The sequence below is a fragment of the Pseudorca crassidens genome, chromosome 1 (genome assembly GCF_039906515.1).
Source record: "Pseudorca crassidens isolate mPseCra1 chromosome 1, mPseCra1.hap1, whole genome shotgun sequence".
Classification (NCBI taxonomy): Eukaryota; Metazoa; Chordata; class Mammalia; order Artiodactyla; family Delphinidae; genus Pseudorca; species Pseudorca crassidens.
The window spans coordinates 35,468,459-35,492,345 of NC_090296.1; the positions used below are offsets into that span (position 1 = coordinate 35,468,459).

The 23,887-nt window shown below is 34.9% G+C and overlaps 1 protein-coding gene across 12 annotated transcripts in view; it reads right to left on the bottom strand.

Annotated features, from left to right (window-relative positions):
• The window catches only part of GPHN (gephyrin), a 626,350-nt gene that overhangs the window by 170,881 nt on the left and 431,582 nt on the right, over nt 1–23,887 (bottom strand). For all 12 annotated transcript variants that reach the window (XM_067732935.1, XM_067732912.1, XM_067732903.1 and 9 more), the window contains one exon: nt 12,197–12,239. In XM_067732935.1, coding sequence (XP_067589036.1) covers nt 12,197–12,239 — 43 coding nt within the window. The remainder of the gene's footprint in view (nt 1–12,196; nt 12,240–23,887) is intronic.

Genomic DNA, 23,887 nt, shown 5'->3' on the forward strand with positions numbered 1-23,887 from the left:
CAGGTAAAAGTAAATAGAGAAAAGATGCAACATATGTTGTACTAGTTTTTGTAACACTTCTACCCCTCAGCCAAAATGCTGCATGGGTGGGGATAGGGATTTGTTCAGCACAACAGGCCCATAATAGAATAGTCATTTCCCACTTCCATGTAGTACCAATCCCCAAACGTATTTTATCTTCAGTACCTCCTGAGGCTGCATATTTGACTGTGGAGATTTATGTTCTGCTTTCTTTAATGACTCTTTAGGTCAAAATAGTCAATATTTGTTTGCCTTCTCCTGAGAAAATACAAAATATACTTTGACTGTTATGTTGCAAAGATTTACTGAAACACTCTCCTACTTTTCACAAGTCCTCAACCAGGACCTTAAGACTTTATATTTCCCTGTGATCCTACTCTAATTCAACATGTGGGTAACGTTGTGTTCTAAAGATGGAGTGAGCTCTAAGATTGATTCCATCTATCCACTTACTTTTTTAACTCACAAAGAGGATAAAGTTTCCAAAGAGAAGTTACAACTTTGTCTAAGTAAAGTTCATTACCTAGAACATGATTTCTCTCAAGGAAGTAAATCTCTTACTCCTGACAGAATATGGACTTTAACTAAGAGATAATAAAAAGGATTCTTGAGTCTCACTGACTGTCATGGGCCATGCGTTCCCAACTTTTCTGCAATTGCCATGCCAATAAAAGACTTAACCAAGTCCTTTGAAAGTGAACCTCTTCCCTAGGCACCAAACATGAACAGGCCTTTTGTGAGTTAAAATTAGCTCTTTACTAACTTCCTACCTAATTTTTATAAAATTTCATCCCTAGGATATGATCCTTTGTCAGAGGCAAATCTTCCCAGATGGCAGAACTCTGTGAGCACACCAGAAGTTTTAGTTAGCTACAGATATTAGGGTTAATATATGCATTGACTGTAGATTTGCTTTTGGGTTATTCCATGATTTTGAAATGCTTTGGAAACAAGGAAGGGTCTTGACCTCAGAAGGAATCTCAGTTAAGAATGGTTAGCAATTTAGGAACTTCTGTGGTGGTCCAATGGTTAAGACTCCACACTCCCAATGCTGCGGGCCCAGGTTCGTTCCCTGGTCGGGGAACTAGATCCCGCATGCTGTAACTAAAGATCCCACATGCTGCAATGAAGATCCCGCATATGGCAACTAAGACCCAGCGCAGCCAAATAAATTAAAAAAAAAAAAAAAGGTTAGCAATTTATAGAAATTTTAAGTGCTCTAATGCTTCCTGAGGAAGTGGCTATTATAAAAATAGGAGCTCAAACAAAAGGAGATAATATGGAAGCTAGAGGAAATGTCTTGACTAATCATCATGCCACACAGACAGCCTTCACTAAAATTATAGCCCTTATAATACCCCAAGGGACCAAGTGTTTGCTTCAAAAGCGAACTGAGTTCAAAGCCCCTATTATAGAATGCTAGCAATCAGCTCCAGTCAGAAAAGAGGTACCACGAGAAAGCTGGGTGTAAATTGCACTATTAGCTATTTAGCAGCACTGAAGGACATCAAACAGAATCTTATAAAAATTTTACATGAAATTACCCACAAGTTAAAGAAGAAATTTGCCACTGTACATAATTAATACTGATGGGAAAGCTTTACTCTATCTCATCTGTCACCACTATAATCCTGGTAAGAATATAAAGGTGGGACATGGATAAGAGTCCAAAACTCAGGGCCCCCTCCTGAGGTTTAAACACCTCCAAATGTGTTTCATGAAACTACTCTCTGGGTTTTGAATATGTTCATGGTGATTGTTTACTTATTCTTAGGATGGTTTGAAGCCTTCCCTTGATAAAGAGCTATAACTCTAATAGTAGGAAAATTTTCTTGATCTCATGTTCCCAATCCAGGGAATTCTGACCTTTCTCTCTAGTGATGGAGGCATCCATTTTCCTGGGCCTATTACTAAAGAGTTTTGGAAAGATATGCCACTTACTAATTTCACCCCCAATCTTCAGGAAAGGTAGAGAGAACAAACATAGAAACTCTTGAACTTCCATGACCTAAGGCATTGTCTTTAATGGCAACGAGATCAAATCTTTCTGTGGTTCATCAACTCTCCCACATACATCTAGGAATATCTCCTTAAATTCCACACTATTGCAAGCAGATATGGCTAAATATTGCAAGGAATTATTCATGCCATACACCAAGTCTTATAAACAGGTACAAGCAGCCTTTCATCAACACCCTTTTAAATAACCTTGTATGACCTAAAACCCAGAGAAGTGGTCTTTTGGAAGAGACATCAGAGAAAGACAGCTCTGGAACCCCGTTGGACCTTATCAAGTACTGTTAGTAATCAGCACAGCTATACAACTCTAAAGGTTTGATCCTTGGATTCATGTCTCCCAAAGAGGCATAATCCATTCCTGAATTTGTAGATTTTAAGCCGAGGAGTTTTTAGAAATCCTCTAGAAACAGACAATTCTCTGAAAGAGACATCCTCCATCCAAGACCTTTGACCATATGAGTGTAGGGAGCTTCTACCCAAGATCCATAGAATAAGAAGGTGGACTGCCACAGTTTTATCTGCATTCTATTGTTCTTTATTTTCATTGTTATTTTCTTCCCTTTCTTCCCCTGGTTTAATGTTTCTTTAACTGTTATCTATATTGCCCTATTCTTAATATTGCACTTCGTTTGCATCCTTAATCATTCATTGGTATGTATCTAATACTTGGCTGTTATTTACTTGTGAACTAGCTAAAGTATACAACCAAACTGGTTTTGCACTACATTATTATTATTATTTTTGGTAGCCAACCAGATTCCTTTGGTTCCACTTCCTCAAATTGAATCTGTTGGTTTCCTGGGGAACTATGCTCAACTATTAGGTGACTTTTCCAATGACACACTATGTAACAGGCCAAAGAGATGGAAATCTAAAACCCTTTCTTAGGTCATACCTAGAAGACAAGGTTCTTGACTCCACCAAAATAATTCTCTAATTTTTTTGGGTGGGAATCAAACTTTAAAAGAAATAGAACTTGTAAGGGAACTAAGAAACAACAATATATTATTTGGAGGCTGTCTCACTTTTATACACCTTACAAGTTACTATTTTTCTTTTGTTTCAGATCCTCTAAATGGACTCAACACTTTAAATTTTATTGTATGGTGCAGAATTATTTTTGATGAGTGGCTCCAAATGTTATAACATATTTGATAACCACTTATGGGTATTTTGATCCCAAATAGGTCATTGGGTGTTCCCCAATTACTGGTATTGGATTTGTGGTACAAAGCCTACAGACTGGATAGGATCTTACTAGCTTTGTAAACTGACGCCTGCCTTCAGTAGAGTCCCTAGCATCATCCAAGATCCATTTTTAAGCCATCAGTTTCTTTTTGAAGAAAAAAAAGACTGTTAGATAATTTAATTTTTAAAAAAGTAGGAAAAGTGGACCTTGATTTAAGAATAAATATCATGATCACTCCAGAGAAATTCTGGATTTCTTTCTTCCTTTCTCAAGCCTCTTTACTTCAAGCTTTACAAGAGGCGCAGAAAGTAGGGAGTGTGCTACATGCTCTGATTCAGACACTAGTAGGTGAGTTAGATAATGCCACCAAGACTAAAGAACTCCTCACTTGAAAGTTTCATGAAATTACAGTGGCAGTGGCTCAGCTGCTTTAGATATAATATTGGCCTTTGAAGGAAAAACATGTGCTGCTTTTAGATAAGAATGTTGTTCTTACATGCCTGTATACTTCTCTGGAATCATTTATATTACTAAAAGGGTCCAGTAAGCAAACAAAGAAGTCAGAAAATTGGGTAGTTTGGCTAATAACCCTATATCTTCTTCTAAAAACTCCTCAGATTGGCTTAATTTTGTTTTTGTTTCTCTCCCCAGTTTTACTGAGATATAACTGACATGCAGCATTGTAAGTTTACGGTGTACAGAATAATTTGACTTTCATATATTGTGAAATGGTTAATAGAATAAGTTTATTTAACATCCATCACCTCATATAGATACAAAAGAAAAAGAAATTTTTTTCTTGTGATGAGAACTCTAGGGACCTATACTCTAACAACTATCAAATATACCATACAATAATGTTAACTATAGTCACCGTGTTGTATATTATATCCTCAGTACTTGTGTGCCTTATATCTGGGAGTTTGTACCTTTTGACCACCTTCATCCAGTTCTCCTAACACACACTCCCTGCTTCTGGTAACCACAAATCTGATCTCCTTTTCTAGGAGTTTTTTTTGATTGTTATGATAAGTGAGATCATATAGGGTTTATCTTTCTTTGATTTATTTCACTTAACATAATGCCCTCAAGGTCCATCCTTGTTGTTGCAAATAGCAAGAATTCTTTCCTTTTTAAGGCTGAATAATATTCCAGTGTGTGTGTGTGTGTGTGTGTGTGTGTGTGTGTGTGTGTCTATGTGTGTGTGTATACATGACACAACTACTTTATCCATTCATCCATTGGCGGACATAAGTTCTTTCCATGTCTCAGCTATTGTAAATAATGCTGCTATGAATAAGGGATGTAGATATCTTTTCAACATAGTGTTTTTGTTTCCTTTGGATATATTCACAGAAGTAGCATTGCTGAGTAGTATGGAAGTTCTATTTTTAATTTTTTCAGAAATCTCCATATTGTTTTCCCTGTTGCCTGCATCAAATTGCAGTCCCACCAACAATGAATGAGGGTTCCCTTTTCTTCCCATCCTTGCCACTATTTGTTATCCCTTGTCTTTTTGATGAAAGCCATTTTGACAGGCATGAGGTGATATCTTATCATGATTTTGATTTGTATTTCCCTTATGATTAGTGATGTTGAGTGCCTTTTTCATGTACCTGTTGGTCATTCGTATATCTTCTTTGGAAAAATATCTATTCAGGTCTTTTTATACTGGATTTTTAATTTATTTATTTTTGCTATTGAGTTGTATGAGCTTTTTATATACTTTTAATATACCCTTATCAGGTATTCAGTTTGCAAATATTTTTTTCCCATTCTATAGGTTGTCTTTTCATTTTGTTAATAGTTTCTTTTGCTATGCAGAAGCTTTTAGTTTGATGTAGTCCCACTTGCTTACTTTTTATTTTGTTGCCTGTCCCGTAGGTGTAATATCCAAAATATCATCGACAAAATCCATGTAAAGCAGCAGTCCCCAATCTTTTTGGCACCAGGGACTGGTTTTGTTGAAGACAATATTTCCATGGACTGGGGTGGTGGGGGAGGATGGTTCAGGCGGTAATGCAAGTGATGGGAAGCATGGTTCAGGTGGTAATGTGAGTGGTGGGGAGCGGCAGAAGAAGCTTCGCTCACTCATCCGCTGCTCATGTCCTGCTGTGCGGCCCAGGTCCTAACAGGCTGCAGATTGGCACCGGGCTATGGCCCAGGGGTTGGGGACAACTGATGTAAAGGAACTTTTTTCCTGTGTTTTCTTCTAGGAGTTTTATGGTTTCTGGTCTTACATTTAAGTCTTTTAAGTCATTTCCAGTTAATTTTTGTAAGTGGTGTAAGACAGGTGTCTACTTTCCTTCTTTTATTTTATTTTAAATAGTTATTTATTTGGTTGTGCTGGGTCTTAGTTGTGGCAGGCGGTCTCCTTAGTTGCAGCTCATTGATTCCTTAGTTGTGGCAGGTGGGTTCCTTAGCTGCAGCTTGAGGTCTCCTTAGTTGCAGCTTGCTGGTTCCTTAGTTGCGGCACGTGGACTCCTTAGTTACAGCAGGCAGCCTCCTTAGTTGTGGCATGCGAACTCTTAGGTGCAGCACGCATGTGGGATCTAGTTCCCTGACCAGGGATCAAACCTGGACACCCTGCATTGGGAGCTCAGAGTCTTAAACACTGTGCCACCAGAGAAGTCCTTAGTTTCCTTCTTTTAAATGTGAATATCCAATTTCCCCAGCACCATTTATGGAATAGTCTTTTCTCCATTGAATATCCTTTGCTTCCTTGTCAAATATCAGTTGGCTGTATATGCATGGATTTATTTCTGGGCTCTTGATTCTGTTCCATTGGTCTATGTGTCTATTTTTATGCCAGAACCATACTATTTGATTATTATAGTTTTATAATATAGCTTAAAATCAGGAAGTGTGATGGCTCCCATTTTGTTCTCGTTTCTCAGGACAGCTTTGGCTATTCTGGGTCTTTCATGATTCCATACAAATTTTAGGATTTTTGTTTTCCACTTCTGCAAAAAATGCCATTGGAATGTTTTTTTTTAACATAAATTTATTTATTTATTTATTTTACTTTTGGCTACACTGAGTCTTTGTTGCCTCACGCGGGCTTTCTCTAGTTGCGGCGAGCAGGGGCTACTCTTGGCTGCAGTGCGCGGGCTTCTCATTGCGGTGGCTTCTCTTGTTGTGGAGCATGGACTCTAGGCACATGGGTTTTAGTAGTTGCGGCATGCGTGCTCAGTAGTTGTGGCTCACAGGCTCTAGAATGCAGGCTCAGTAGTTATGGTGCACGGGCTTAGTTACTTAGTTGTTCCACAGCATGTGGAATCTTCCTGGACCAGGGCTTGAACCCGTGTCCCCTGCACTGGCAGGTGGATTCTCAACCACTACACCACCAGAGAAGCCCACCATTGGAACCTTGATAGGAATAGTCTACTGTCTACAGATGGCTTTGGGTAGTATGAACATTTTTAACAATATTAATTTTTCCAATCTATGAACAAAGGATACTTGTCCATTTATGTGTGTCTTCTTTGACTTCTTTCATCAATGTCTTGTAGTTTTCAGTGTAGAGATCTTTCACCTCCTTGGTTAAAGTTATTCTTCAGTATTTTATTCTTTTTGAAGCTACTATAAATGGGATCATTTTCTTTATTTCTTTTTCAGATAATTGTTAGTTCAGATAAGCTACTGAATTTTTGTGTGTCAATTTTGTATTCTGCAACTTTACTGAATTCATTGATCAGTTCTGTTTTTTGGTGGAGTCTTTAGGATTTTCTCTCTATATAATCATGTCATCTGCAAATACAGACTACTTTGTTTCTTCTTTTCCAATTCTGATGCTTTTAATTTCTTTTTCTTGCTTGATTGCTCTGTCTAGAACTTCTAGTAATATGTTAAGTAGGGATGACGAAAGTGAGCACCCTTATCTTATACCTGATCTTAGAGGAAAAGCTTTCAACTTTTCACCATTGAATATGATGTTAGCTGTGAGCTTACCATATACGGCCTTTATTATGCTGAGGTACGTTCCTTCTATACCTATAAATTTGTTAAGAGTTTTTTTTTTTATCATGAACAAATGTTGAGTTTTGTCAAATGCTTTTTCTGTGTCTACTGAGATGATCATATGATTTTTTTCTTTCACTCTATTAATGTGATGCATCCCATTTATTTATTTGCATATATTGAGCTGTCCTTGTATCCCAGGGGTAAATCTTACTTGATCACAGGGAATGATCTTTTTAATGTACTGATAAATTCAGTTTGCTAGTATTTTATTGAGAATTTTTGTATCTATATTCATTAGGGATATTGGCCTGTAGTTTTCTTTTCTTGTGGTATCTTTTTCTGGCTTTGATATCAGGGTAATGCTGGTCTTATGAGTTTGGGAGTGTTTCCTTCTCTTCAATTTTTGGGAAGAGTTTGAGAAAGATCAGTGTTAATTCTTCTTTAAATATTTGGTAAAATTAACCAGTGATGCCATCTGTTCTTGGCTTTTTTTTTGTTGTTGGGAGATTTTTGATTATTGATTCAATCTCCTTACTAGTATTTGGTCTCTTCAGATCTTCTATTTCTTCCTGATTCAGTCTTGATAGATTATATGTTTCTAAGAGTTTTTCCATTTCTTCTATGTTGTCCATTTTGTTGACATATAGTTGTTCTTGGCTTAATTTTGGACACTTTTGGCTCCTGGCTGAAAAAAGGACTACAAACTCTGATCATAATCCTTCTCACATTTGTGTAGCAGGGTTCAGATGTGAGACCTCCACAGTTCTAAATGTTGCTATATAGCTGCTGTCTCATTCAATAGTTCAATAAATGACCATCCAACAACAACAAATGCAGGCAAACTGACACTTATGAAGGTTGAAAAAACTTTCCTAGATAGTTGATGTAATACTGTGATTCCTTAAGTAAGGGTGAAGGTCTAGATTGATTGATTGATCACATCCTTAGATGTTAATAGTCTATCTTTCAGCTTAGGCTGATCACAAGGGGAATTCTGATACCTGAAACCATCTGTAAGTGCACAGCTTACTGTCTTCATTAGCATAACATTACTATTCCATTGTCTTTATCAGCATAACTTTACTATTCCAGAAGATTCTTCCTTGGAAGATAAAAGTTATAAATAACTTTATTGCTCATTCCAGAAGCTTCTTAAACAGAAAGCACCAACAAACGGTTTATACACCAAGACTCAGAAGTCCTTGCCTTGCCATGCCCGTGATTTCTAAATGATTATATCATGATCCTTATTTAATTCTAATCAAGCCCACGTTAAAAGAACTGCTTTAAATCAAATTTCAAAACCTCATAAATATCCTGACTTTGCCGTTCCCTTTCTGAGACTCTGAGACTAAGACTTTGTTGAAGTGGCACTCTCTCTCACCAGAGTAAGAATAAACTCAGCCTTTTATCAACAGGTTGTTTTAATATTGGTCAAAAAGTTCATTTGGTTTTTTTCTGTAAGAGGGCTCTAGTAGTGCTTACTTGTCTTTAACTTCATTCGAAGCAATTTTGTTAGATTGTATTGTGACAGCTACAATATCAGTGTGCATTAAAAAAATACCGTATCAAAATTGGTGAATTTTTGTGTAGCCATTTTAATATTGAAGATGGAAGAAAAAAAGCAACATTTTCGGCATGCTTTATTATTTCAAGAAAGGTAAAAACGCAACTGAAACCCAAAAAAAGATTTGTGCAGTGTATGGAGAAGGTGCTGTGACAGATCGAATGTGTCAAAAGTGGTTTGCGAAGTTTTGTGCTGGAGATTTCTCACTGGACGACGCTCCACGGTCGGGTAGGCCAGTTGAAGTTGATAGCGATCAAATCGAGACATTCACTGAGAACAATCATCGTTATACTCCACGTGGGAGATAGCCGACATACTCAAAATATCCAAATCAAGCATTGAAAATCATTTGCACAAGCTTGGTTATGTTAATCATTTTGGTGTTTGGGTTCCACATAAGTTCAGTGAAAAAAACCTTCTTGACCATATTTCCGCATGCGATTCTCTACTTAAACATAACAAAAATGGACTGTTTTTTAAAACAAATTGTGACGGGCTATGAAAAGTGGATATTGTACAATAATGTGTAATGGAAGAGATCATGGGGCAAGCAAAATGAACCACCACCAACCACACCAAAGACCAGTTTTCATCCAAAGAAGGTGATGTTGTGTATATGGTGAAATTGGAAGGGAGTCCTCTATTATGAGCTCCTTCCGGAAAACCAAATGATTAATTCCAACAATTACTGCTCCCAATTAGACCCACTGAAAGCAGCACTCGACGAAAAGCGTCCAGAATTAGTCAACAGAAAATGCATAATCTTCCACCAGGGTAATGCAGAACCACATGTTTCTTTGATGACCAGGCAAAAACTGTTACAGCTTGGCTGGGAAGTTCTGATTCATCTGCCATATTCACCAGATATTGCACCTTCAGATTTCCATTTATTTCGGTCTTTACAAAATTCTCTTAATGAAAAAAATTTCAATTCCCTAGAAGATTGTAAAAGGCACCTGGAACAGTTCTTTGCTCAAAAAGATAAAAAGTTTTGGGAAGACGGAATTATGAAGTTGCCTGAAAAATGGCAGAAGGTAGTGGAACAAAACGGTGAATACATTGTTCAATAAAGTTCTTGGTGAAAATGAAAAATGTGTCTCTTATTTTTACTTTAAAACCGAAGGAACTTTTTGGCCAATTCAATAGTTTTGAGGTGCTAAAGGAAAGTTACCTCTTGCTTGAACAAAGTTACCAAAGTTAACTCTTCCTTGGACAATTCTGAACAAGCTCTATTAAGTTCTAACTTTTTTCCTTTCTCTAGTATCTGCTGATTTTTGCTTTGATACATTTTTATATGTGCTAAAAAAGCAGTTGATCATAGTTTTCTTTTTATTAGCTACATTTTGGAAATGTTTTCCTTGAGGATAGTTAATTCAGTAAGTAAATGAAAAAATGATTAAAATAGAAGAAACTGTATGGGGTATACAAGAAGGATTAGTCACCTTGCCTTGGGGGAACTCAGAGAAGCCATCACAGAGGAGATCACACTTGAACTGAGTATGGAAGGATAAGTAAGAGTTTTCTAGGAAAATAAGGGGAATGGATATTTTATGCTCTGAGGGAAAGGGTCCCAAGGAATAGAGGCAGGACATAGCACTGAGAGAATGGGAGAACTGCTAATAGGGTCTCTATGACTGCAGTATAGTATTACATGGCAAAGGAAGGAAGAAAAAAAGATAGAAATAGACTAAATAAGCAATGAGATTAAGAAGTTCAGAGGTAGAACAGCTCATGAAAAGTCCTGGGTGTGGCTATGGGCATGAGTATGAGTTACTAAAGCAGTGCTGAGAGGAACGACCTTAAACTTATAGAACTCACAGAACTAAGAGGCTACAATGTTGGATGGGCTCTCTACATGGATCTAAATGGCTATATGGACCATCTACATGATTATTTTATCCTAAGAAAAGGTGAACAGAAAAACCTGGACCATCATAAGGTCCATCCAAAGTGATTAACAACCAACAAGCCAGTTAGAGCATAAGTGAAATGAAAGCAGTTCTAACAGCACAAAGATCCATGATAGAGGTGAAAAAGGTTTCAAAGAAATCTGTTCTCAGTAAGAAATTTTTTTAATTCCTAATCACCACAATCACTATCAGTGATCCATCATCATCTCAGGATCAACAATAAATGGAAATCATCAAAAATGTCATTTTAAAATTTCATTTATTTCTGTTGTTTTATTTTAGTAAATATTCAATCATCACTTCCTTGACTCTTAGTTTTCTCAACCTTAGGTCTTAAGGGATTATAGGATTTTACATCTCCTATTATTGAAGCACCTCCCTCAGATTCACATGCCTGTCAGATGTTATGAAAACTCACAAAAGTATACAAGTTAAACATGCCTGTTTGCACTTATTTTTATATAACTCTAATATGAAGGTCCTGGACAAACAACTGAAGCGTGCTTGCCTAATAACTCAAGGTCTTCAAGCTAAGGTAGCAGATTTACAACACAGAAATGGGAAAATCTTACATTAAAAAAAATAAATGAAACAAAATTTTACCTATTTGAAGTTCTCCAGGTACTTTTCAAATTGTTAAATAATACAGACATTCTACTGTAAATAGAAATCATCCCATTTACTAAAACTCCCAGTGGTGTAAGTAAGGACCCATTTCAGTATTGTCCTCCTGCACTTCTTCTCTTGATAATGATCAGGAAGAAGATAGGGTGATACCATTAATATTAAGTGACAGAGAACAATATCTACAAAATTAGCATTTATACAGCACTTTTCTCTTAGAATCCCAAAGCTTTCAAGGCACAACCTTTGATGTCACATCATTTCAAGGATACAGGTAAGGAAAAGCTATTTATATTTCCTTTTTATAAGATAGGAAAATGAATAATACACAAAGTCAGAAAATGAATAATACGCAAAGTCAAATGACTTCCATGCAAATGTTATTGGTGAAAAAACAGAAAAATAAGGTTTCTTCATCTTTGGTTTAGGGCACTATGTTCTGAAATATGCTGCCTGTGAAGATAACATCTTTTAGGAATTCATATTAATGAAATGATTATGATGTACCTGCTTAGGGGTCCTTTTTTTCTTTTTTAGATTCATTTAGTGGATTTATATTACATTATTTTCAGTTAGTCTGTTTTCAAATAACTTTTTGGCAGTGGGGCAATTAAAGAGGGTTCTCATCTTGGAGTCACAGAGGAGCTCATTACTACCCTAACCAGTAGTCCTGTCAAAGTTCTGATGTCAGGACTTGCAAAAACAATTGTGATAAGGGAAATATTCATTAATATATTGATACTGTTATTTTTAGAAGGCAAAAGCTCTAAAATTCATATTCTTGACATAAACTTTCCCCAGTGCTCTTCTTTATTCTTTCACCAAAATGTCATTTTTAGCTTTCCTTCTTGTTGAACCACAAGTTCTAATCCAGTAGTCCATCTGAAATAATGATATACTCACTGGCTCTGAGAATGTTCTCCTTGCTGCTGCACCTGGACTGGACCTGCAGAGAGAGCATAAACTCAGTAATTTAGGGCTCATAACAGAGATAGCCAGATATGTATATTTAATGGGCAAACTCCTGAGGTCTAGGAGCAAAGGCTTTATGTATCTCACATATAAAAACATGTTAATAAAAATATGTTACACTTATTCCATATATTTTTAATTTTTCCTTCTCTTACTTAAAGAAAGGACTGATTTCTAGAAAAAAAATTGGGGGCACAACATTGTACATGGGACAAGGGTAAAACTAATGGCATTTTTTAATTGATGTGTATTGGAAATTAGTATATGGGAAAAAATTCAAGTTACCACATATTCAGTTGTGAATTCAGATGCTTAATATTAAAGATACTGTGCTTATCTCTTGACTAAAACAATAATGCAATTCAAGTAATAAAGCTGTAATCAAATGTTCACTGGTAGTCATTTTTAGTTACATATGTTAATGAGGGGAAAAGAGAAATCTTCATATACAATATTTACATGTGAGTCTAATAACCTTTGTTATTTACTGATTATAATAATTGATTATAATTATAATATTAGTTATGAAAGATGTTTCAATTGGAAATCAATGAAATTGAAGTCATTTATTTGCCAGTTCTTAAGTGTGTATATAGTTATCAATCAGAAACTCATGCTGATTCAAATATTTCAGGTCAAAGTGGAACATTCTTTTACATGTTGCAAAACTGATGAATTCAAGGGCCATGCTGGATGGCATTGACACTTGTTGATTTCAGAGGCAACTGTATTGAAACTCCACACCTCTTCTTCCCACTCCCCAGCAGCTTGCCCCAAATGGTATACACAGCAAATTAATTTCTATCGCTTAACACAGTCTACTATTGTAATGAAACAAATTATGAAAGTAATGTTGCAACTTAGGGTGGGTAATGGTTGTCCTTCCCTGAAAAAAACAATTGTTAATGTTTAAAGAAACAACAACAATAAAAAAAATCACATACACACAAGACACACCAAAAAAAAAAAAAAAAAAGAGAGACGAAATATAATTCCAGATGTTAAAGTTATTCTCTTTTGGCCCAGATTGTTTAATTAGTTTTAAATACACTAGAATGAAGAAGCTAATCTGTAAGATAATATTCTTATATTCTTTTCTCGAAGTTTTATTGGAGAACAATGCTGGACCAAATGGGAAAGAAATTAATGACTACTTAAAGAAAATAATACAGTAAGGAAGACACGAGAGCAAGGAAAAGAAAAAAAAGAGAGAGAGGTTTGAGGAGGGTAAATCTAGTAGATAGAAAAGAAAGTATGGTCTTATAGAAGGGGACAATATGTAAATGCAGAATGTTCTGCCATTTCTTATTGAAAATTCATACCAAGAGGGTAAGAATGACTAATGAACTTGCTGCAAAATAAACAAGCAAGTTGGCATACCATGGAATGAAAATAAGTGTTAACTATATCAGTACAGCCTTAAAGGAGAAAAGAAACAAACACTAATAGACAAATTAATAGACAAGCTTAATAAAGAGATAAACTACTTTTAAAAACGATTCAAAGAACACAGGAGATAGCCAAAAGAGTGAGAGAAAAATCTGGAGAGAGAAGGAAAAGAAAGGGGAAAATGTTGAAGGACAAAAACAGAATTCAAAGAAGTCAAATGGAAGTCAAGAAAGTCTTCAACAAGATGTAGAAACAGAAGGAGCCAAACCCATAGCGCAAAGCAACGTTTGCGAATGGAAAGCAGCTCCTTTGATCAGTAATAGTTACTCTTAAGTCGTATCCTCTATTCCTCCAGAGTTCATCTTTAAGCCCTTCCAATCTAGAGTGGAGCTAGTGTATGGATAGAAACAAGAGATTTACAATGAACAGAGCAGTTCAGATGAGTAGTTCAAGTTGTCTCATCAAATGTTTCAACAGACTTATATAATGTCTAAATGGAAATGGAGGTGAAGTACTAGCTGGCTTTACCAAAAAAAGCGAACCAAATCAAAACCACAATAAAAAAAACACTCTCTCCCTTTCTTAGGTGGCCTAAAACTTAACAAAAAATTCATTCATAGCATTAATTTTTTTTAAGTAGTTTTTTTTTTTAATTTACTTTTTAATTTATTTTTGGCTGCGTTGGGTCTTTGTTGCTGTGTGAAGGTTTTTCTCTAGTTGCAGCAAGCAGGGGCTATTGTTCGTTGCGGTGTGCGGGCTTCTCATTGCAGTGGCTTCTCTTGTTGCAGAGCAGGGGCTCTAGGCACGCAGGCTTCAGTAGTTCTGGCACATGGGCTCAGTAGCTGTGGCTCACAGGCTCTAGAGCACAGACTCAGTAGTTGTGGCACATGGGCTTAGCCACTCTGCGGCATGTGGGATCTTGCCGGACCAGGGCTTGAACCCACATCCCCTGGATTGGCAGGCGGATTCTTAACCACTGAGCCACCAGGGAAGTCCCTCATAGCATGAATTTAATAAAGAAACCCAAGTCTTGCTTTGTGGCACATCAGTTTAGAACGATATATTTCAAACAGTTTTGAAGAGAAATTTGGATGATGAGAAAAATTCAATATTCTGAATCTGGGTTCAAAAACTGCCAACATCAGTATAACCAATGTCTTCTCATTCACATTACATTGGCTATTTGATCCAGATTTGAGGGAAATCACTTTTAAAAATCAACGATTAAATGAACTTCTTTACTGTAGTGATTTTGAGTATACATTAAAAAATTGAGAAAATTAATTTAAAACATTTTAATACTTATGTGTGCAGTGGATGCCCTTTTCTGTACCATGAAACTTGTCATCATTATAATACTGACTTAATTTAATAAAATCCCAATATGAAGACTTTGCCTAGCTCACAATGTAATGGGATTTACTTGAAAGAATAAAGTTGAGAAACAACTATTGTTCTCACAATATGGACTATAAAAAAGGTAACACAGGTCTGTTTCAAGTTTTATGATTTGCTGTTGTTTTTCTTTATCTTACCCAATTTGTCAGGGATTAAAAATGAAAAGTATGGTGTTGGATGATCTGTTACTTTATTCTACTGGATTATGTTATTTTACTAAGATAAATTTATAGTATTGACAATTAATTCCCCTTTCAACTGAAATCAAAGCTAAAATCATGGTAGAAACAGTATATTAAAGTCAATGGAGGAAATAAAAAACACAAGAGACTTACTGAAAATGAAGGTATTCATTTACTAATCAAGACTGCTTTCAGACATCAAATAATTCATTTAATTCATTTCAACATGTGTTTACATGTATAATTTTTGCTGAAGATCACATTGTCCATTAAGACATCTTAAGCAATGAAACAGAAAACAAAAGGAGGGAGAGCACGTAATAAACGGTAAGGAAAAAAAGTGAAAATGCTTTAAACAAAGCTGAGAAAACTTTAACAAACAACCACAATCTTTAGATACAGTTAGAGAAGTGACTTACCTTATGCTTAGGTCTTAACAAGAATAGCACAGTGTTTAAAGTCAGCTCTTCATTATGGGAGGTACAATTGAAAGCCATAGGTTATAATAACACGAATTGCTACACAGAAATGAAGACTTTTTCAGCCCAACATGAAAAGCTAACTCTTATGGGAAAACATTTCAACTTATGTTTAATGCAACATGAAGAACATTTGAGGGTGTAAACATCAAAACACATGAATCTCACACCAATAAGAGAGAGACAGCCCAATCTCTCAGGAACACAGAAGATTTAATCTGTGACCGTAATCTGTGACACATAAGGGAAGGCACATCACTCTAACATTGAAAGATGCATGCATAATGTGTAAGCAGCCACTGAAAGCCCCCACACCCAACCCCCATCCCACTTGTACACACAAAAGCCCACTAAGATACAGAGAAAGAATGTAGTGCCAAGCTGTTATGAAGAAAGCAGGACACAAGGAAGCACAGCAGTGGTCATGTGATTTGAGAGGTGTTCTTCCCTTAAACCATCCCATCACCATGCTTATTTTAAAGAAGCCAGGAAAATACCCCCTTCAATGCTGCAATAGCTACGAGCCCCCAGCTTGAAGCTAGTGTGTGGAATTTTGATCACCGTTCCCTGCGATGTCAGGGGCTCTCCAGTGGAAGCCAGATGTGTAACACCAGTTAGTGGGGTACAAATATGTGAATAACAAACATCTTTTCCCTTCTGCATTTCACAGAAGTGAGGGAGGAGAGAAACAAAATAAAACCCATGTCAAGAATAGGTTCATAACAATATAAAGATGTGTAAATATTAAAATGGAGATTACATTTGATTGCAGGTTAACACAACTCAGATTTCATAAAAACTGCCTCTATTTTGCTGCTCACTGGGTTAATTTGTATTCTTTTTCCTTGTAAAAATTTGGAATAAATCTATACAATATGGCTCATATTTAAAATTTCTGAGCAGTTGGTCAGATGGTGTCAAAGTCAAGGACAAAAGTCATCTTCTTTGATGGACATTATGAAAGCCCTCTCTATTTTTAACATGATTTTACTGGTTGGCAGTTACATTTTAAATTAAAAATTAAGCTTCTGTATATATGCTTACTTACATAATCCGAGAAACTCTATGTCAGTGGTTTGCTTTAAATTTTAATCTGTTTAAATTTTAAAAAGCAAATAACAAAAATGACTACCTATTTAGAAATTGTTAGTAAGCTCCCTATGTACTTTTCTTTACTGTTGATAAATCTTATTTTAACATGGGCTGTTCCAGTCAATAAGAGGGTTTTATCAGCTTATTAGGAAAAATGTCAACTTTGGATTCCTATTATTGATGACAGTAGTTAACTTTATCTGTTTTATTTTTTGTATGAGATGGGTTTTGATTCATGTGTGGCATGCAATTTAGTTAGCAGATTTTTAATTGTTTAAAGATCATTTACTTATATTACCATTTTCTCTCCCTCATCCTATTCTTAGCAGGCCAGAATATCTTGATCTTTACTTTAGCATGTCTTTATTATTTTAGGCTCTGGACCCTGCTTTAATCTTACTTTCTTCATCGGTAAAATAAAGACTGTTACGGGCTCAAAGGAAATAATGTATGTATCAGTGATTTTAAGCTATAAAGACGGAAACAAATGTCAGTGGTTGTTATGATCAGTGGAGCCACTGACAGCTGTGAAACATTCTGAATTATACACACTCCTCATTATAACTTTCTCATCAGCTCAAAATGGAGGCAAGTTCTTATTTTTGATGGAAAGAAAAAATAGCCATGTACAGTTATATGTTTTTCTCAATAGGGATTGACCAAAACTTTTTGGAAACGTCATAGCCATATGGCCACATGTACTGGTAGGAATGAAAGCCATATAATCTAAGTCATGGAGCAAAGTCTGAACTAGCTCCTCTAGCATATTTCTTGTACTCCTGAGCTTTTAGACCTTAGACAAGCTATTTCCTCTTTCTAGAATACTCTGTTGCTTATTTTCTGATCCAAATACTACTTGTCCTTTAAGATACAGCTTAAATTGTATTTGGGGCAAAAAATATTCCCCAAGTTCCTCAACCAGAAATAATCTCTTCTTTCCCTGAACTCTTTTAACAGCCTTACTGAGAAACAATTTACATACTATAAAATTCACATATTTTAAGTACACATTTGATAGCTTTCAATAGATTTATATGGCTGTCCAACCATCACCACAATCTAGTTTTAGGGTATACCTAAATTCTTAAAGCCTCTTAACTGAACTTCTACTTTAAGAGTTCTCATAGTTACTCACATTTCAATTATTGATGTAGGTTCCCAAATATACTGTTTATTTTTGGAGGGAGAGGACCATGACTTTAATTCTCTTTATATTTCTAGCTAAGTCAAATATAGTGCTTTGTATAAACATTTGCCAAATCTCAATGTGTTTATTTTTGTAGTAATTATAGTTTTTTTCAATCTCAGCAGATTCAAATTTATTATTTATAGTATAAGTATGATCATAGCTATTCCTGTACTACCTTAAAATGTTTTTAATTTATTTGGATCAGGTAATATTAAGAGATATAATATGAAAAGTATGTGGATTATAGCAAAGAAATATCTGAATACCCTATAGAATGATTATAAGAATTTGGAAAACAAATTACTATTAATACTGCTTAAGGTTAATCAAATAGTGACATTTGGAGTCCAATAAAGGTTATTCTATACCATAGGTTTTAGGTCAGGTTAAGAAGATTTCTTTGAGAGAACAGAATGTCCTGTATCTCATAGGTCAGGTCACTTGAATGACAGAGATATTTGATGTATCATGGCCCTTTTGACTTTAATTTCTCTACCTTATTGAACTTATTTAAGAGTAATCTGTCTCTGAAAGAACAAACTTCACTGAATACCATTAACTCATAAAAGTAAAACTTAAGAGAATAGAGAAAAATGACCTCATTGGCATTTACTCAGATTACTTGCCTCTTTAGCCTACCTTGAAAGAGAAGGAAAGAAAGGATTGATTTAAACAACATTAAGCCAACAACTCTACAATCTTAGACTCTTAAATTCTATTTCTTTCTCTTCTCACTTCTTATTGCAAAAATGGAGACTTGGTCTAGAAAAGCTCCGTTCCATAGTTCTATTCATTCATCACTTTATCTGGATAAATTAGGATATAAGTATTTGGCTCATCTGAGCCCAATGACCACTTATTTGTGTTTAATTTGTGTTTATGATATCACAATACATATGTGACTGAACTCAGAGTTTTATTTATAACGTGAAAGGCAGCATGATAAAGGAATGTTCTTTGGAGTCCAGTGGTATGGTTTCTGATACTGGTTTTTCCTTTTCTGATCTTTAGAACCTTAGACGACATTCAATATCCTGGAGTTTTAATTTCCTTATCCATAAAATGAGGAAAATTAAGCAGGATAATATATGTAAAAACTATTGTAAATGAAAAAGAGCAATACAAATCTAAGTCATTATTATTATCCTTACGTACATTTTAAGTCACCTACATTTTATATAGGTAGAATCTGAGGCACAATGAGAATAAAGAATTTGCTCCAGATCATGCCATAAATCAGGGACAAACAGAAGACTATAATTGCCAATTTCTAGACTAAAGCTTCAAAAAAGGCTGAGTTAAGGTGTGAGGTTACCACTGCAAGGGTTAATCTAATTCTGTGTTGTATGATTTTAGTCAAGTTATCTCACTTCCATGGGACTTAGTTTCTTTATCTGCAAAATGAGGATGTTTTCGGGGGTTTCAACTGAGGTTGATGGACCCCTTGAGAGAACCTGTGGATAAAAATGAGGGGTCCATTTACTGTGATGGAGAAAAAAATTATCATTTTTATATTCACCAACCTAATTAAATTTTACTATTTTCTTTCATTATGAGCTTAGGTGACAAATTATAGTAATAATAGCAGAATCTATTGCTTCAAATTATTATGGATATTTAAAAATACTGTGTATGTTCATCAGGATTTCAAATTACAGTAGTCTAATGACTTGCTGCTAAATTTTGTTATTTGATGTGTTTTTAAAAAGGCAGTATTATTATATCATAATTTGTAATAGATATTTTGCTAATGATTTCAATTTAGTTTTTTTTGTAATCCTATGTATTTTATTTTATATATATTTAAAACATTTTTCTGAAAAAGAGTCTGTAGGCTTTGCCAGATTCCCAAATGGGTCTATGGGAGCAAATGTTAAAAAAAACTCTGAACTAGATAACTTTTAAGCTTCCTTTTATCTCTAGGATTTTGTTGCTGTTAGAAATCTTTAACACCTCCGTCTGCTGCCCTTTATGAAACCACATATAAAAGAAGCCCTTCTCTTTTTGAGAAAATTATATATTGGTCACTGAATTAAGCAACTGCCCATTTAATAGACAGACCATCTCAGAAACAAAAAAGATACATGGCTTTTAAAAAGTTATAAAGACCTCAGACTTAAAAAAAAAAATTCTGCTTTACTTGTTCTTTTCCAATTGGTTTAGATAATTAATTAAATGGAATAATCATTTAACTGTCATCACATTTCAAACTCTCTAACCAAAGGTGAACTTACATACACACAAACACACACACACACACACACACACACACACACGTGTGTGTGTGGATAAATGTGTATCATTAATTAATATTCTTTGAACTCAGTCATACCTTGACCACAGGCAGAGAGCGACAATGCTGTTATCTAAGTATAACATAAATCTTTGCAGGCACACAGACAATATTTATAAGCAACATAATTTTACACATCTTTTCCAGAGGACCATTCTTAAATGTTTTCCCACCACCATCTGAATTACTACTGTCTTAAATTCCACTTAGCTTTCCTAAGTCCTAGGTAAATGTGAAGAATTTCTCTTTTTTCAGTATTAACCTCTTCTAAAAGAAGCTGAACTATGGCAGGTTACACAGCTGGTGAAGTGAATAATTACCATTAAAAATGAAAAGCCTATTTATGCTGCTTTATAGGTAACATGGTGAGTTCCTTATTCTCAAAGAGAATACTATAATATGTAGAACATATCTAAGAATAGAACTGATCACACTATGACTCAAGGGAATATAATTTGAACATCAATCGTGAATATTCTTAATGTATTTCCTATTTAAAGCTTTAATTCTAAATTGAGTCACTCTCAATGACCTCCAAAAAATTTGAAAGTCCTAGGTTGGTCTTCCCTTGGTACCAACATTTGTGAGTTGATTTTTGTTCTGAGAATTTTAATGTTGATCATGATAAACATGAGGAAAATACAACTACCTAATTATATATATATGTATATATATATATATAAATTATATATATAACAAACCTAAATAAAATTTTTTGACTAGTAGGGATTTTCAATTATTGATGACACAATTTCTCAATTTTCAGATGAATAACCGATTATTTTAAAGAGAAATTTATATCCATTCTAGAGATGAGAAAGCAAGGATTGTTACTGGCTTTAGATCACACAGTAAAGTTGTAACGGAACTCAGCCCTCTTGACTTCTAAATCCATTTCTCTGTACACTAGTAGATGACCTTATCTCTCTAACCTACCAATGGCAAGCACTGCATTCCTAATTAGACCTTGAACTTTCATTGACTTTTTGCTCCTGACTATTTCTCTTAGCAATGAAAACCATTAAGAATAAGTATGTGAATGCAGGAATGAAGAAAAAATGATATAATGGAAGGCAGTTTGGGGAGTAGCACTCTGAAGCCAAACTGGATTTCAATCTTGATTCTATCATTATTAGTTGTTGAAACTGGATAAGTCATAATCTCTCTGTGTCTTTGTTTTCTTATGTATAAAATGAGAAGAATACCAATAATTAACTTATAGGGTTGCTGTGAAGAAAATGAGATAATATACATAAAGTGTTTGCTTAGATGAATATCTGGCCCAGAGTGAACAGTGTATGAGTATTAACTAATACTGTGTTTGCTGTTGTTATCAATACTATTACCATTCTCTGTTTGGATGATACTCTAGATCTGTAATAAAGAATGATGTCTAATTTCTTTCATGATTTTGATAGCTCTCATAAATAAGATCAAGTAAGATTAGTTTAGATAAGTATTTGAATAGAAAGTTTAAAAAAAACGAGTATATCTTATGAAATAAAGCCTAATAGATACAGTCAATAATATAAAAACCTGAATTATTGAGCACTTGTAATTATTATCATTTTCTGACATTCTTAGAAGAAAATCACCTTCATTTTCATTAAATATGAGTTTTGAAATGCTGAGTTTTTAACTAGATTTAATATTCTCCTTGGTTTTCCTTGAGTGGTAGCAGAAATGTGCCTCTTTGGCATAAAGATTATTTTGAGAAAGAGCAGACATAAAAGAGGCTCTGAAAACAGAGTAGAAGTTACCCTTTTGTAAGGGAAATTTACACTTATGAAATAAATTTCCATTTATACTGGGGTCTCAGTCCTCTGGACTTGGAAGAAGAACGATGACTCTTAAATCACAAGATAAATGTTGTCAATGGAGAAGGCACCAATTTAATCTATATAACAAACCTTATTCTTGTTTGCTGTGCTTTTCCTGGGAACCTCTCTGTAACTGGACTTACTGCCCCCACCTTTCATTTGTCTTTAGTTGAGGATGATATTTAAACTGGTAGTTTAGGCTATCTTAGGGAGTTACTCATCTTTTCCTGGTAGCTCCCAAGTAAACATGAGGTATACATGTTAACAAACTTTTGTTTTCCTCTCATTAATCTTTTATCACAGGTGTCTCAGCCAAGAACTCAGAAAGGTACATGAAAAATTATTTGCCTCCTCTACACATTCTTAAATGTCATGTCATACCACTTACTCATTAAAACAAAACAAAAAACCTACTATTTCTACTGAGTGTAATATACCATGTAAGAGTATGGCTGCATTGTTCTCCTTTCTAAATCAAAGGCTGTTGTATTGCAGTTGTTAAAAAACAAAATTCAAGTGAGAAAATTTGACGATCTACTTGACTTTTTTCAACATTCCATGAATCAAGCATCATCCCACCTAGTAATTAGTTAGGAGCTCTGAGAAGCTGTACAAAATGGAAGGTTTTTGAAGGCAGAAAGGCAGTAAGACAAGGAAGTCATAAACAAAAGAAAGAAATATTTTAGGCTAGGCTAACTTCCTTGAGGGTGGTGGAGGCGGGTGGGGGAAGGCAGGTGTCTATCAGGTGGATTGCCTCACCAGTGCTGGCCAGGAAACCCTAGATTGACTAGTTAAAGGTTACATTTCTGGGAGAGGCTGAAACTGCAATTAGGTTAAGTGTTAAGTCTTGGTTTGCTGATGTAGGGTTTAGCACAAGTGACTCCATTTTGGGCCTCTTGTTTCTTTTTAAACACAGTATTGGTTTAAAAAGTTGTGACTTTTATTTCTCTAAATGCTTAATTAGCATTCGTAAGGCACATGGAAGATGTATGAAGGCAAAGACATTTCTAAAACATATTAGTACGTAGCAATGATTTAGAAAATGTTTAGGCAGTTCCTGTGAGGCCTGGAGATATGAGCTAAGTTTTCTGAAGCCTTGTATTGCAGCCATGTGTGGTGTATATTATATTGTCAATCAAGTCTCTCATGACCTAACCAAGTAAACAGTTAACAGATATAGTTTGATATTATTGTTAGACTCCTGTTTATATTATACATATCCTTTCCATTTTCTCTGAATTCTCAAGTTTTGGATGTCTAGGCTTAATCAAAGGAAAGGCAGAAAAATCCACTGTCATTAAAACAGAACTTTTGGCTTACAGAGAAGGCATAACTATTAAAAGTTATTATTTTTTTTAAAAGACAAACTCATGACTCTCATACAAATATAAAATGAACATGTGTTAAAGATTTTGTCTAAAGTGTTAATTAATGAGAGAACCAGGAAGATGTTTTAATTGGTTCAAAAGAGAATCAAAAAAACACACATATATGGGCCATCAGGAATGTTGAAATGAATTTTCAGATTAATTGAGCAAAAATCAATTGTATTTCCAACTGGACACAATGTGCATTTCTATGGATTAGGATCATTTACATTACTATTCATATACTACAATTTAATCTTGTACAATAGCTCAGATGGTAAAAGAAGGAGATGACTCAGAAGGATGCCCTAGATAAGAGAGCCAATAATCATTTTCATTTATTTCAAAGTCTTTCACAATTTTACCTGATAACTTTTTGACCTGGGAGTACCTATTAATAGAATTTATGTCTA